We start from the raw sequence: 17,238 nt of genomic DNA, 5'->3' as shown, positions 1-17,238 counted from the left end.
TTGTTGTGTGGAGTCCCACAGGGTTCAATTCTGTCCCCGATGTTATTGAACATCTACATGAAGCCGTTGGGAGAGATCATTCGGAGTTTCGGAATGAGATGTTATCTCTACGCAGATGATGTCCAAATCTGTCACTCCTTCCCACCTGTCACCAAGGAGGCTGTCCAGACCTTGAACCGGTGTTTAGCTGCTGTATCGGACTGGATGAGGGCTAGCAAATTGAAATTGAATCCAGACAAGATAGAGGTCCTACTGGTCAGTCGTAAGGCCGAACAGAGACCTTGAACCGGTGTTTAGCTGATGTATCGGACTGGATGAGAGCTAGCAATTTGAAATTGAATCCAGACAAGACAGAGGTCCTACTGGTCAGTCGTAAGGCCGAACAGGGTATAGGGTTACAGCCTGTGCTGGACGGGGTTACACTCCCCCTGAAGACGCAGGTTCGCAGCTTGGGAGTGATCCTGGACTCATCACTGAGCCTGGATCCCCAGGTCTCGGCGGTGGCCGGGAGAGCTTTCGCACAATTAAAACTTGTGCGCCAGCTGCGCCCGTACCTTGGGAAGTCTGATCTGGCCACAGTGGTCCACGCCCTTGTCACATCCCGGTTGGATTACTGCAACGCACTCTACGTGGGGTTGCCTTTGAAGACTGCTTGGAAACTACAACAGTCCAGCGGGAAGCAGCCAGATAGAATCATAGAATCATAGAATCAAAGAGTTGGAAGAGACCTCATGGGCCATCCAGTCCAACCCCATTCTGCCAAGAAGCAGGAATATTGCATTCAAATCACCCCTGACAAATGGCCATCCAGCCTCTGCTTAAAAGCTTCCAAAGAAGGAGCCTCCACCACACTCTGGGGCAGAGAGTTCCACTGCTGAACGGCTCTCACAGTCAGGAAGTTCTTCCTCAGGTTCAGATGGAATCTCCTCTCTTGTAGTTTGAAGCCATTGTTCCGCGTCCTAGTCTCCAAGGAAGCAGAAAACAAGCTTGCTCCCTCCTCCTCCCTGTGGCTTCCTCTCACATATTTATCCATGGCTCTCATCATATCTCCTCTCAGCCTTCTCTTCTTCAGGCTAAACATGCCCAGTTCCCTAAGCCGCTCCTCATAGGGCTTGTTCTCCAGACGCTTGATCATTTGAGTCGCCCTCCTCTGGACACATTCCAGCTTGTCAATCTCTCTCTTGAATTGTGGTGCCCAGAATTGGACACAATATTCCAGATGTGATCTAACCAAAGCAGAATAGAGGGGTAGCATTACTTCCTTAGATCTAGACACTATGCTACTATTGATGCAGGCCAAAATCCCATTGGCTTTTTTTGCTCTGGTGAGATTGCTCACCGGAGCGGCGTACAGGGAGCACACCACCCCCCTGTTACATCAGCTCCACTGGCTGCCGATCCAATTCCGAGCACAATTCAAAGTGCTGGTTTTAACCTACAAAACGCTATACCATCATAACCATCATCAACAATGAAAAAATCTTCAAAATTTGGCAAAAAGACATTTCAAAGTTCATTTGGGCTGGGAAAAAACCAAGAGTAAAAATGAAGATACTTAATGACGATAAAACAAGAGGCGGCCTTTCTCTTCCAAATCTCCAACTCTATTTTCACGCATGCTGTTTTGATTGGATTAAAGAATGGGTGACCTTAGAAGACAATGAACTACTCGATCTGGAAGGTCTAAATCTCCCATTCGGATGGCATGCATATCTGGACATACAAAAGGCCAAACCAACAGGCATATTTAATGATCACTATATACGGAGACCAATTCTAAATACCTGGAACAGATATAAAAACAGAATTTACACAAAGACACCGGAGTGGATGTCCCCGCATGAAGCATATTATAAAAAGGAGAATATCCTCCAAGGGAAATGGCTAACCTACAGGGAACTGATTCAGACTGATCTAGAAAAACCAGAAATGAAATCCCTAGAAGAACTAAACCAAAAGGGCCTTAAATGCAATTGGCTTCTGCATAGACAACTGCGAGAGAAATTTAAAGAACAACTTAGAACCTCAGGCTTCCAGACAGCAAAAACATGGTTTGATGTGGCAATGTTTCAGAAACCAAAAGGTCTTATATCATATATATACAAAAATTTACTGACTTGGCATACGGAAGAGGAAATAGTAAAAGATTCTATGGTTAGATGGGCCCAAAATATAGGCCAAGAGATAAAAATGTCCCAGTGGGAAAAGACATGGAGGAGAAGAATGAAATACACTGCATGTCAAAACTTAAAGGAAAATGTTTATAAAATGCATTTGCTATGGTATCTCTCTCCAGAGAGACTAGCTAAGATGTACAATTGCTCCAACAAATGTTGGAAATGTGGGACAGAAAATGGTACATTCTATCACACATGGTGGTCTTGTAGCAAAGTAAAAAATTACTGGAAACAGATCCACATATATCTTGAAAAAATGTTAAACACAAATTTCAAAATGACACCTCAAATGTACCTTTTGAATATGCCTGAGGAAGAATTAGAAAGAAAATTTGGAAAAATTTTGTTTTACACAACAGTGGCAGCTAGAATAGTATATGCTAGATATTGGAAAACCCCAGATATACCTCCTCTAGAAGAATGGGAAAAATATATTATAGATATGTTGATAATGGACAAAATAACTGTATTATTAAGAGGAGAAATACTAGACAACTTCGTTAATGAATGGCAACCAATGATTCAACACCTTAATGTAAAGTTAAATTAAAAATGTATATAGAGGATCCTATAAGACCGTAGACAAGGAAGAAGTGGATGCAAAGTAAGAATCTACGATATCTTTTTATGTATTATTTAGATAGTAGACTGTGACCCCTTAATAGAAATATACTATGAGATAAAGGATTATAGAACATTAATAGATGGCGAGTATTGCACTGTATGCAACAAACACTTGCAAATGTATGTTTTCTTAAATAAAATTAAATAAAAAATGAAAAAAGAAAAAAAAAAAAAACGCTATACGGTTCCGGCCCAGCGTATCTGTCCGAACGGATCTCCCTCTACGTCCCACCTCGGAGTCTAAGATCTTCTGGGAAGGCCCTGCTCTCGACCCCGCCTCTATCTCAAGCGAGGCTGGCAGGGACGAGGAGCAGGGCCTTCTCGGTGGTGGCCCCTCACCTATGGAACTCACTCCCCGGGGAGATCAGATCAGCGACCTCCCTTCTGTCGTTCAGACCTGGATTTGGGACCAAGCTTTTGGACATTCTGGCAGCTAAAATAAGGACTCATTGATGAGCAGGAATTGTTGGAATGAATGGACATTTCGGAACTCTGAATCTCACTGTGCATGAAATTGTTTTTATTATATTATGTAGTGATGTGTTTTAATGCTGTTAAATACTGTTTTATATATGCTGTATATTTTGACAAGCATCGAATTTGTGCCTTTGTTTGTAAGCCGCCCTGAGTCCCCCCTCGGGGGTGAGAAGGGCGGGGTAGAAGTATAAATAAAATAAATAAATAAAATAACAGTAGTAAAACAAAATAACATCAATTAAACAGTTAAACAGTTGAACAGTTAAACAACAGTTCCTGCATTACAACCCTAAAACCAATACAACCAATAAAAGCAATACAAACCCAATTACTCCTCATCGCCGGTCAGCGTTCGCTATCTCATAGTCCATTTTCCAATTCCACATTGTCAGTCCTGTCAGTCCTAATCGTCTGATTGTCCTTATCTAGTTGTCAGATTGCCCAAAGGCCTGGTCCCACAACCACGTCTTTACTTTCCCTCCTGAAGGAAAGGAGGGATGTTGATGCCCTAATTTCTCCCGGGAGCGAGTTCCACAGGTGAGGGGCCACCACCGAGAAGGCCCTGCTCCTCGTCCCCACCAACCTCACTTGTGATAGCGGTGGGGTCGAGAGCAGGGCCTCCCCAGATGATCTGAGACTCTGGGGTGGGACGTAGAGGGAGATACGTTTGGACGGATACACCGGACTGGAACCGTACAGGGTTTTGTAGGTCAAAACCAGCACCTTGAATTGTGCTCGGAACTGAACCGGCAGCCAGTGGAGCTGACACAGCAGGGGGGTGGTGTGCTCCCTGTATGACGCTCCCGGTGAGTAGTCTGGCTGCCGCTCGCTGGACCAGTTGAAGTTTCCGAACAGTCTTCAAGGGCAACCCCACGTAGAGTGTGTTGCCGTAGTCTATTCGGGAAGTAACAAGAGCGTGGACCACTGTGGCCAGATCAGACTTCCCAAGGTACGGGCGCAACTGGTGCACAAGTTTTAGTTGTGCATAAGTTCTCCCGGCCACCGCCGAGAAAGTTTCTGAACAGTCTTCAAGGGCAACCCCACGTAGAGTGTGTTGCCGTAGTCTATTCGGGAAGTAACAAGAGCGTGGACCACTGTGGCCAGATCAGACTTCCCAAGGTACGGGCGCAACTGGTGCACAAATTTTAGTTGTGCATAAGCTCTCCCGGCCACCGCCGAGACCTGGGGTTTCAGCTCAGCGATGAGTCCAGGATCACTCCCAAGCTGCGAACCTTTGTTTCTTTCTATCTACAGTGGAACAATGGCTTCAAACTACAAGAAAGGAGATTCCATCTGAAGATTAGAAACCACTTCCTGACTGTGAGAGCTGTTCAGCAGTGGAACTCTCTGCCCCGGAGTGTGGTGGAGGCTCCTTCTTTGGAGGCTTTTAAACAGAGGCTGGATGGCCATCTGTCGGGGGTGCTTTGAATGCAATTTTCCTCCTTTTTGGCAGAATGGGGTTGGACCGGATGGCCTATGAGGTGTCTTCCAACTCTATGATTTATGATTCTATGAAATTGCAAATCCCGAAGGCGTGGGTGTCCCAATTTCTTTCCCACGAAACTCCCAGCGTGCCCTCATTGGGATCCAGTTAAACCCGTTGCCAAACTGGTTTGTGACACTCGCTTTGAACCACTGCACCCTTGGTACGGTGCCCAAATTGAAAAGGAAAGTGGGAAGTCATTGCACAAACACACAATACGCCCAAATTTGAATACTAGTGGGGTTGGGGAAGGATTGATTTTGCCATTTGGGAGTTGTAGTTTCTGGGATTTATAGTTCACCCACAATCAAAGAGCATTATGAACCCCACCAACAATGGAATTGAACTAATCTTGGTACACAGAGTGCCCGTGACCAACAGAAAATACTGGAAGGGTTTCGTGGGCATTGATTTGAGTTTGGGAGTTGTAGTTCACCTACATCTAGAGAGCACTGTGGACTCAAACCATGATAGATCTGGACCAAACTTGGCGTGAATACTCAAGATGCCCAAATGTGAACATTTTGGGGGACATAGACCTTGACATTTGGGAATTGTAGTTGCTGGGATTTATAGTTCACCTACAATCAAAGATCCCCTTGAACCCTACCAACGATAGAATTGGGCCAAACTTCCTTCACAGAACCTCCATGTCTTGAAGGGACTCGCTGGTGTGAGCCTCCCTCCAGCGTTACACGCTCTCCCACGCCTGCACATGCGCACCACGCTGTTCAGTGCCGAGCACGCCTGCTCTCCCCTCCTAGCTTTGAGTCTCAAAAAAAATTGTAGTTTAAGCCCTTAGTATTCATTGCAGCACTCAAGTTTATATTTCTATTATTGCCACCCTTTTGAAATAGCCTTTTCTATCCATACACTGCCCTCTTGTGGTTTCCTCTGAGTGCTGCATACATACTTCATTAGTTTTTGGGGGGCTGCTCCCCCAAAAAGGCTAATTTTGCTGTTGAAATCCTGCAATTATTTTAAGTTGGATGACGAAGAATCTGTGTGCCAAGTTTGGAACTGATCCATCAAGCCATTTGGGAACCTTTGCGGGACAAACCAACAAACAAACACACCTATACCTTTAGTTGGCGGTCCTGAAATGAGAATAGATGAATTAGAGTGCATCCATACTACATAGTTACAGCAGTTTCATACCACTTTCATTGCCACCGCTCCACAATATTTGTAGTTTAAGCCCTTAGAATTCATTGCAGCACTCAAGTTCATATTTTTATTATTGCCTTCCCTTTGAAATAGCCTTTTCTATCCATACACCGCCCTCTTGTGGTTGCTTCTGAGTGTTGCATGCATACTTCATTAGTTTTGGGGGGCTGCTCCCCAAAGAGGGCTAATTTTGCCATTGAAATCCTGCAATTATTTTAAGTTGGATGATGAAGGATCTGTGTGCCAAGTTTGGAACAGATCCATCAAGCCATTTGGGAACCTTTGCGGGACAAACACACAAACAAACACATCTAGACTTCATTGCCACTCTCGAGTTTATATTTTTATTATTGCCTCCCCTTTGAAATAGCCTTTTCTAAATACAGTATAAATACAGTAAATAATAGATAATAATAATAATTTCTATCCATACACTGCCCTCTTGTGGTTGCTTCTGAGTACTGCATGCATACTTCATTAGTTTTGGGGCACTGCTCCCCCCAAAAGGCTAATTTTGCAGTTGAAATCCGGCAATTAGTTTAAGTTGGATGACGAAGGATCTGTGTACAAAGTTTGGAACAGATCCATCAAGCCATTTGAGAACCTTTGCGGGACAAACCAACAAACAAACACACCTATTCCTTTAGTTGGCGGTCCTGAAATTAGAATAGATGAATTAGAGTGCATCCATACTACATAGTTACAGCAGTTTCATTCCACTTTCATTGCCACCGCTCCACAATATATGTAGTTTAAGCCCTTAGAATTCATTGCAGCACTCAAGTTCATATTTTTATTATTGCCTCCCCTTTGAAATAGCCTTTTCTATCTATACACTGCCCTCTTGTGGTTGCTTCTGAGTGTTGCATGCATACTTCATTAGTTTTGGGGGGCTGCTCCCCGAAGAGGGCTAATTTTGCCGTTGAAATCCTGCAATTATTTTAAGTTGGATGATGAAGGATCTGTGTGCCAAGTTTGGAACAGATCCATCAAGCCATTTGGGAACCTTTGCAAGACAAACACACAAACAAACACACCTAGAATTCATTGCAGCACTCGAGTTTATATTTTTATTATTGCCTCCCCTTTGAAATAGCCTTTTCTAAATACAGTATAAATACAGTAAATAATAGATGATGATAATAATAATAATAATAATAATAATAATAATTTCTATCCATACACTGCCCTCTTGTGATTGCTTCTGAGTACTGCATGCATACTTCATTAATTTTGGGGCGCTGCTCTCCCAAAAGGGCCAATTTTGCAGTTGAAATCCTGTAATTATTTTAAGTTGGATGACGAAGGATCTGTGTGCCAAGTTTGGAACAGATCCATCAAGCCATTTGGAAACCATTGCGGGACAAACCAACAAACAAACACACCTATACATTCAGTTGGCGGTATTGAAATTAGAATAGATGAATTAGAGTGCATCCATACTACATAGTTACAGCAGTTTCATACCACTTTCATTGCCACCGCTCCACAATATTTGTAGTTTAAGCCCTTAGAATTCATTGCAGCACTCAAGTTTATATTTTTATCATTGCCTCCCCTTTGAAATAGCCTTTTCTATCTATACACTGCCCTCTTGTGGTTGCTTCTGAGTGTTGCATGCATAGTTCATTAGTTTTGGGGGGCTGCTCCCCGAAGAGGGCTAATTTTGCCGTTGAAATCATGCAATTATTTTAAGTTGGATGATGAAGGATCTGTGTGCCAAGTTTGGAACAGATCCATCAAGCCATTTGAGAACCTTTGCGGGACAAACCAACAAACAAACACACCTAGAATTCATTGCCGCTCTCGAGTTTATATTTTTATTATTGCCTCCCCTTTGAAATAGCCTTTTCTAAATACAGTATAAATACAGTAAATAATAGATAATAATAATAATTTCTATCCATACACTTCCCTCTTGTGGTTGCTTCTGAGTACTGCATGCATACTTCATTAGTTTTGGGGGGCTGCTCCCCCAAAAGGGGTAATTTTGCAGTTGAAATCTGGCAATTATTTTAAGTTGGATGATGAAGGATCTGTGTGCCAAGTTTGGAACAGATCCATCATGCCATTTGGGAACCTTTGCGGGACAAACCAACAAACAAACACACCTATACATTCAGTTGGTGGTCCTGAAATTAGAATAGATGAATTAGAGTGTGTAACTAACCCTTGAAATTCCTGGAAGAACTGGCCCTATTACAGAGCAGTGCAAACGTCTGGGTCTTGGGAAGCCGGCTGGGATTGTGAAACGCCCCCACAGTGCTATAAATACTATAAGTCACACGCTCTTTGCAGGTGACCGGCCATATAGTCTTTCAGGCCACGTCTCCATACCAGTCCCAAGTGATTCAGGGATTTCTTTGACTCCGCGCTACTGGGCAGAAGCCGAACGATGGGCAAAGCAATCCAAAGGGATTGCGGTGGGTGGGCGAACTACACTGGCCATGTGAGTTAGGGGATTCTGGGAGTTGTAGTTCTTCCAAGCCTGTGCTCAAGTATTTCCAGCAACTGGGATGCGCTGAAAAAACACAGCTTTGGAATGTTTCGGCAGCTGGCTGGTTAGTGGGCCATTTTTAAACTCTCTAATCCTGTGCCTCAAGGAGAGGTGGATATTAATATATTATTATTATTATTATTGTTGTTGTTGTTGTTGTTGTATCACAAAAACACAGTATGTCACAGCAAACGAGATCTATATGCTGGATTTCGTATCACAAAATCACAAGTCGAACACTTCCCAAGCGTCCAGGACTGTGTTTATTATTATTATTATTATTATTATTATTATTATTATTATTATTTTACTGACACAAAACCACATGAGATCTATAGCACTGGGATTGTGGCGCAGGTGGCTGAATTATCTGCATTAATATCACTCTGAGTTTGAAGCCAGCCCGGGTTGGAGTGGGTTTCCAACCAATTGTGTGTAGCCTGTTGTCGACCTTTGCAACCCGAAAGACAGTTGCATCTGTCAAGTAGGAAAATTAGGTACCACCTTAAAGTGTGGGGAGGCTAAGTTAACGGATTTATGAGGCCATAAAGAAAACTCCAGCAAACGAGATATATATGCTGGGTTTCGTATCACAAAATCACAAGTCGAACACTTCCCAAGCGTCCAGAACTGTGTTTATTATTATTATTATTATTATTATTATTATTATTATTCTGACACTAAACCACAGTCTGTCACAGCAAACGAGATCTCTATGCTGGGTTTCGTATCACAAAATCACAAGTCAAACACTTCTCAAGCGTCTAGGACTTGTGATGTATTATTATTATTATTATTATTATTATTATTATTATTATTATATTCTATTATTATTATTATTATTATTATTCTGACACAAAACCACAATCTGTCACAGCAAACGGGATCTATATGCTGGATTTCGTATCACTAAATCACAAGTCAAACACTTCCCAACCGTCTAGGACTGTGTGATCTATTATTATTATTATTATATTCAATTATTATTACTATTATTATTATTATTATACTGACACTAAACCACAGTCTGTCACAGCAAACGAGATCTCTATGCTGGGTTTCGTATCACAACATCACAAGTCAAACACTTCCCAAGCGTCTAGGACTGTGTGATCTATTATTATTATTATTATTATTATTATTATTATTATTCTGACTCAAAACCACACTCTGTCACAGGAAACGAGATCTCTATGCTGGGTTTCATATCACAAAATCACAAGTCGAACACTTCCCAAGTGTCTAGGACTGTGTGATGTATTTGGCCCAATTCTATCATTGGTGAGGTTCAGAATGCTCTTTGATTGTGGGTGAACTATAAATCCCAGCAACTACAACTCCCAAATGTCAAGGTCTATTTTCCTCAAACTTGACCAATGATCACATCTGGGCATACTGGGTATTCATGCCAAGTTCGGTCCAGATCCATCATTGTTTGAGTCCACAGTGCTCTCTGGATGTAGGTGAACTACAACTCCCAAACTCAAGGTCAATGCCCACCCAACCCAGTACTTTCTCTTGGTCAGGGGAGTCCTGTGTGCCAAGTTTGGTTCAATTCCATTGTTGGTGAAGTTCAGAATGCTCTTTGATTGTAGGTGAACTATAAATCCCAGCAACTATAACTCCCAAATGTAACGGTCTATTTTCTCCAAACTTCACCAGTCTTCACATTTGAGTATATTGAGTATTCGTGTCAAGTTTGGTCCAGATCTATCATTGTTTGAGTCCACAGTGCTCTCTGGATGTAGGTGAACTACAACTTCCAAACTCAAGGTCAATGCCCACCAAACCCTTTCAGTATTTTCTGTTGTCGTGGGATTTCTATGTGCCAAGTTTGGTTCAATTGCATCACTGGTGGAGCTCAGAATGCTCTTTGATTGTAGGTGAACTATAAATCCCAGCAACTACAACTCCCAAATGAGAAAATCCCTGCTTTGGGCGTATGGGGTATTGGTGCCAAATGTGGTCCGGTGAATGAGAATACATCCTGCATAGCTGATATTTGCATTACGATTCATAACAGTAGCAAAATTACAGTTACGAAGTAGCAACGAAAATAATGTGATGTTTGGGGGCCACCACCACACGGGAACCGCATTAAGGGGTCACGGCATTCGGAAAGTTGAGAAACACTTTTCTGCGTCATAGACACATGCTCAGATCAATGCCTTTCCCCGCTTGTTAAACAAACCTTTGCCCTCGACTTGGATGTTTGCAGAGTTACCAATGTTTACCTTTCTTTGTGCCAGGAATGCAAACGTACGCCAGAAAAAAATTTCCCCACTGGATCCTTTCCCACATAATTCCCTTTGCCAAGCTGGCAGGCTGTGGGATTGAAGGATTGCTCTGTCACCCTCTCATGGGGCCGGCATGTGACACCCCCATCTCGCCCAGCATCATAATAAAGGCTTTCTCCTCGGCTTGAGACGGGGACAGTGTCTCGTGCCAAGCGGAAAAAAACCCCAAAGCAAAACACAAACATAAAGGCAGGGAAAGGCTCCACTGAGCAAGTTATTCAACCATTAAGGCCATTTACTTGATCTTCCCTCAAACATTCACATCTGTCTGTCTATCTTCTATTTCTTCTATCTGTCTGTCTGTCTATACATCCAGAGGCGGCCCTAGATAATTTTCAACAGTAAGCAAACAGTATTTTGGTGCCCCCCCCCCCCCCCCCACCAATCACTGATATATATTTTCTGTTCGCCGTGGGAGTTCTGTGTGCCATATTTGGTTCAATTCCATCATTGGTGGAGTTCAGAATGCTCTTTGATTGTAGGTGAACTATAAATCCCAGCAACTACAACCCGCATATGTCAAGGTCTATTTTCCCTAGGTAATTTTCAAGTGTAAGCAAAGAGTATTTTGGTGCCCCCCCCCCCCAAACCAATCATTGATATATATTTTCTGTCCGTCGTGGGAGTTCTGTGTGCCATATTTGATTCAATTCCATCATTGGTGGAGTTCAGAATGCTCTTTGATTGTAGGTGAACTATACATCCCAGTAACTACACTTGCCGCACTTGCTCCCTTGCCTGGCCCGCTTTGGGTCTGGAGGCGTGCCTGAAGACCCCAGCGTGTGCACCAAAAGTCACCTCTTCTCCTGACTTTCTCCTCAGCCATTGGGACCAAGAGAGAGAGAGAGAGAGAGAGAGAGAGAGGTGGAGATGCCCACCTTTCCTGAAGTTAGGCGCAAAAACAAAGGAGGGAGAGCAGGTGGGGGATACCTCCAGCTGGAGGGGCTCTCTCTCTCTCTCTCTCTCTCTCTTGGTCCCAATGGCTGAGGAGAAAGTAAGGAGAAGAGGCGACTTTTGGTGCACATGCCTCCGGACCCAAAGCGGGCCAGGTGCAGCGGCTCCACCCCTTGGCCCACCCGCGGATTGGGGAGAGGAGAGGAGAGCAGAGGAGGCGGGTGGAGCGCCAGGGGATCGGGAAAGGGAGCCGGTCATGGGGAAGGGATCTAACGCGGAGAATGATTGAGCGCCGGCTCTATTCGCACACCTGGTGGCCGGGTGGAGCATGAACGAGAGGGGCGAGGCGAGGCTCAAGGGCCCGGCCCCTTTGGGAAAAGGATCGCCCGGCAGCGAGGCAAGAAAGCCGAGGCTCCCCCCGGACTGCTAGGGCTGATGTGAGCTGAGGGGGCGCTCCTCAAGTGGCGGTCGGGGGGCGGTCGGGGGGCATTTGCACCCCTGGCAAAAAAAAGTGTTCTGCAACCGCTTACTTCGCGTAATGGACGAACCGCCCCTGTACACATCTATCTATTTATGTATCTATACATCCATCCATCTATCTATCTATCTATCTATCTATCTATACATCTGACTACAAGGGTTGAATGAAAAATAATGCCTCCACCTTCGTAACTCCTCAATAGATGGCAGTACTGGTATGTAGCAGGTACTGGCTTGTTCCGTAGACTCTCCTCTACAGTTCCATTTTGGCGGGAAGCCTTAGCTTTGAACAGTTGTGTTGTTAAAGTGCGAAGTATGGAACCCTGTGCAGACAGTTGGTCAATGTGACTTAAGCAACGTGCAGTCATTGAATTCTTAACAGCAGAAAGTGTCACCTCAACACCTTTAAACTGACTCACCCAACGACACACAGCACTCACATCAACACACTCACCATAAACAGCTTGCATTCTCTGATGCATCTCCTTTGGGTTCACACCTCCTGCTGTCAAAAATTCAATGACTGCACATTGCTTAAGTTGCATTGACCGGCCGTCTGTGCAGGGTTCCATACTTCGCACTTTAATAACACAACCCTTCAATGCTAAGGCTTCCCACCAAGATGGAACTGTGGAGGAGAGTCTACTGAACAAGCCAGTACCTGCCACATACCAGTACTGCCATCTGTTGAGGAGTTACAAAGGTGGAGACATTACTTTTCATTCAACCCTTGTATCTATCTATCTATCTATCTATCTATCTATCTATCTATCTATCCATCCATCCATCCATCCATCCATCCATCTATCTATCTATCTATCTATCTTTCCATCCATCTATCTATCTATCTATCTATCTATCTATCTATCTATCTTTCTATCCATCCACCCATCCACCCATCCACCCATCCATCCATCCATCCATCCATCCATCCATCTATCTATCTTTCTATCCATCTATCTATCTATCTATCTATCCATCCATCCACCCTTCTATCTATTCATCCATCCATCCATCCATCCATCCATCCATCTATTGTCGAAGGCTTTCATTGCCGGAATCACTGGGTTGTTGTAGGGGTTTTTTCGGGCTATATGGCCATGGTCTAGAGCAGGGGTCCCCAAACTACGGCCCGCGGGCCGTATGCGGCCCGCCAAGGGCCTTTATCCGGCCCGCGCGGCCTGTCCTGGCCTGTCCAAAGCCCCTCGCCGCCGCCGCCAATGGCGTCCGCTCTGCTGCACTTCTCCCTCCGCAGGCTTCTCCTTCCACACGGGATGGAGAGGCCTGTGGAGGGAGAAGCGCAGCAGAGCGGGCGCCATTCCTCTGTAACAGAAAATCCCTGGTGGCGCGAATGGTGGAGGCGGCGCCGGGTGGGCGTAGCCAGGGAAGCCAGCATCGCTTGGCCACGCCCACCCGGCGCCGCCTCCACCATTCGCGCCACCAGGGATCGTCTGTTACAGAGGAATGGCGCCCGCTCTGCTGCGCTTCTCCACAGGCTTCTCCATCCCGTGTGGAAGGAGAAGCTTGTGGAGGGAGAAGTGCAGCAGAGCGGACGCCATTCCTCTGTAACAGACGATCCCTCGTGGCAAGGAAGGCGTGCGCAAATGGTGGAGGCGGCGCTGGGTGGGCGTGGCCAAGCGATGCTGGCATCCCTCGCCTGGAAGCCAGGCCACGCCCACCCGGCGCTGCCTCCACCGTTTGCGCACGCCTTCCTTGCCACCAGGGATCGTCTGTTACAGAGGAATGAATGGCGTCCACTCTGCTGCGCTCTCTGTTCTCCGTGGGAGAGCAGAGAGCGCTTCTCCCTCCACAGGCTTCTCCATCCCGCGCTGCTCTGGAAAGGTTTGGCCCAAATCTATTGTTGATGAGGTTCAGAATGCTCTGTGATTGTAGGTGAACTACAAATCCCAGCAAGTACAACTCGCAAATGTCAAGATTCTATTTCCCCCATACTCCACCAGTGTTCACATTTGGGCATATGGAATATTCGTGCCAAGTCTGGGCCAGATCTTTCATTGAATCCACAGTGATTATGGAGGCAGGTGAACTACAACTCCAAAACTCAAGGTCAATGCCCACCAAACCCTTCCAGTATTTTCTGTTGGTCATGGGAGAACTGTGTGCTAAGTTTGGTTCAATTCCATCGTTGATGGGGTTCAGAATGTTCTTTGATTATAGGTAAACTATAAATCCCAGTAACTACAACTCCCAAATGACAACATCATTTTTTTTTTTGAGTGAAGGACATACATTGGGTTGTTAGGTATCCAGTGGTTTTTGAGTTCTGTTAATCCCACAAACGAACATTACATTTTTATTTATATAGATTTATTTTCTATATTTATACCCTGCCCGTCTCCCCCTGAAAGGGGACTCATGCTTACATATTTAAAAAACCACTTTCAAAAAGACAAAATAGAATGCTTTCCTCATTTTAATTGGAACTATTTTATCTCCAGAAATGCTAAAACCATGCTTTATGTTCAGATTGTAACAATAAAAATACATCATGCATATCAGATATTTACATTACAATTCATAACAGTAGCAAAATAGGACATATGCAGTGTGCATAGGAATTTGGTCATTTTTTTAAAAAAAACAAACTATAGTCCGGCCCTCCAACGGTCTGAGGGACAGTAATCCGGCCCCCCGTTTAAAAAGTTTGAGGACCCCTGGTCTAGAGGCATTCTCTCCTGACGTTTCACTTGCATCTATGGCAAGCATCCTCACTACCTCTGAGGATGCTTGCCATAGATGCAGGCGAAACGTCAGGAGAGAATGCCTCTAGACTATGGCCATATAGCCCGAAAAACCTACAACGACCCATCTATCTATCTATCTATCTATCTATCTATCTATCTGTATCTATCTATCTATCTATGCTATCTATGCTATCTATCATCTGTCTATCTATCTATCTATCTATCCTATCTATCTATCTGTCTATCTATCTATCTATCTATCTATCTATCTATTGCAGCTTGAAATCCCTTCCATGGCTCAACGCTATGGAATCCTAGGATCTGTGGTATTTGTCCAAGGAAGAGCATCCCACAGAAATCACCCACGAGGACATTGAGAGGGTCCACACAAGTGGGACAAGTGCATGCTTCCAAATTTGGGTGCCATGGTAAAGCTCTGGATTCTTCACTGAAGCCACCCATTTCCTTGGAGGCTCCCAAGAAAGATAACTCACCCTCTCTCCCCTCATAAAAGGGTAGTCTTGAAGAGTTGGGGGTGCAAACCCATCCTATTTTGGGGGGAAGGAAGAGGAAGGAGGAAGGCACGAACCTCACCACGTGGAAGAAGCAAAGGAGCGTGGAGCTGGAGGCTGAGCCCTGGACGATGGTGAGATACAAGTAGAGGGCCACGGCCATGGTCCAGAAGAAGGAGCTGGTGTTGGAGAAGGTGGAGAGGGCCCCCTGGGCCACGCAATCCCACGAGGAGGAGCCAAAGTCCATCAGCACCCCATAGAAGTAGGAGGCGGCCGAGAGGAGGTCGGCCAGGGAGAGGTAGAGGAGCAGCTGGCGCGGCCGGGTCCGCAGCTCAGGCCACAAAGCATGGGTGCCCACCAGAAGCCCCGAGCCCAGGAAGGAGAGGGCGCAGGAGAGAAGGACAACGATGCGCTCAAAGGGGAACAGCTGGGTCTGAGGGGCCTCGCTCAGGGACATCATGGCGGGGAGCTGGCCAACACCTCCAAAAAGGGAGAACAGGACAGATGTCTCCTCAAAGCAAAGATGGAGCAGGGTTGTCTCCAGAAAGGAGGAACCAAACAGTAGATGTCTCCTCAACAGCGGATTGCAGTGTCTCCTCTCCAAATATGAAGTGGAGTTGTTCCCAAAGCAAGTATGAATCAGGGTTGTCTTCAAAGAGGAACCAAGGGCAGATGTCTCCTCAATTGGATGCCAAGTAGTCTTCAAGCAGATTGCGGTGTCTCCTCAAGCAGAAGGAGAATCCTCTCCAAATATGGAGTTGTCCCAAACCAAGTAAGAAACAGTTTTGTCTCCCAAGAGGAACCAGGGACAGATGCCTTCTCAATTGGAAGCCTAGTAGTCTTCAAGAGGATTATGTGGTCTCCTCAAACAGGAAAATCATCTCCAAATATGAATTAGAGTTGTCCCCAAACAAAGCATGAATCAGGGTTGTCTCCAAAGAGGAGCCAAGGGCAGATGTCTCCTCAACTGAAGGTCAAGTTGTCCTCAAGTGGATTTCAGATGTCTCCTCAAACGGGAAGCAAAATTCTCTCCATATATGAAGCAGAGCTGTTCCCAAAACAAGTACAAATCGGGGTTGTCTCCAAAAAGAAACGAGGAACAGATGTCTTCTCAGTTGGAAGCCAAGTAGTCTTCAAACGGATTACGGTGTTTCCTCAAACAGAAGGAAACTCTTCTCCAAATATAAAGCAGTGTTGTCCACAAACTAAATATGAATCAAATATGTCTCCAAAGAGGAATCAAGGGCGGATGTCTCCTCAAACAGGAAGCCAAGTTTTCCTCAAGCCAGAAATAGGCTGCAGATCTCTCCTCGAACATGAAGCAGAATCATCTCCAGATCTGAAGTGTGGAGTTGTCCCCAAACCAAACAGGAAGCTGTTTGAGGGCAGATGTTTCCTCAAACTTTTGGGTGTTATCCTCAAGCAGGAAAATTGGTTGCAGAATTTGCCCCAAATGGGAAATAGAGTAATGGAGTTGAGTCCTTCAAAATCTGAGGTTTATTCCTCTCCAAATCTGAAGTATGGAGTTGTCTCCAAACCAAACAGGAAGCAGAGTTGTCTCCAAAGAAGAACCCAGAGGGAAGGTGTCTTCTGGAAGAGGAAGCAGAGTTGTCTCCAAAGAACAATCCAGAGGGAAGGTGTCTTCTGGAAGAGGAAGCAGAGTTGTCTCTAACGAAGAACCAGAAGGACGGTGTCTTCTTGAGGAGGAAGCAGAGTTGTCTCCAACGAAGAACCAGAAGGACGATGTCTTCTTGAGGAGGAAGCGGAGTTGTCTCCAACGAAGAACCAGAAGGACGGTGTCTTCTTGAGGAGGAAGCAGAGTTGTCTCCAACGAAGAACCAGAAGGACGGTGTCTTCTTGAGGAGGAAGCGGAGTTGTCTCCAACGAAGAACCAGAAGGACACTGTCTTCTTGAGGAGGAAGCAG

General features: G+C 45.1%; 1 protein-coding gene across 1 annotated transcript in view; it reads right to left on the bottom strand.

Moving 5' to 3' along the window:
- The window catches only part of GPR157 (G protein-coupled receptor 157), a 31,710-nt gene extending 14,942 nt beyond the window's left edge, over positions 1-16,768 (bottom strand). The window contains exon 1 of the mRNA XM_067472969.1: positions 15,391-16,768. Within this exon, the coding sequence (XP_067329070.1) occupies positions 15,391-15,773 (383 nt within the window). The 5' untranslated portion in view covers positions 15,774-16,768. The remainder of the gene's footprint in view (positions 1-15,390) is intronic.
- Between the last annotated feature and the right edge of the window lie 470 nt (positions 16,769-17,238).

The sequence above is a fragment of the Anolis sagrei genome, chromosome 13, assembly GCF_037176765.1.
Source record: "Anolis sagrei isolate rAnoSag1 chromosome 13, rAnoSag1.mat, whole genome shotgun sequence".
In the NCBI taxonomy this organism is placed as follows: domain Eukaryota; kingdom Metazoa; phylum Chordata; class Lepidosauria; order Squamata; family Dactyloidae; genus Anolis; species Anolis sagrei.
The sequence above is the reverse complement of the archived record's forward strand: the minus strand, read 5'-3'. Positions and strand labels throughout refer to the sequence as shown.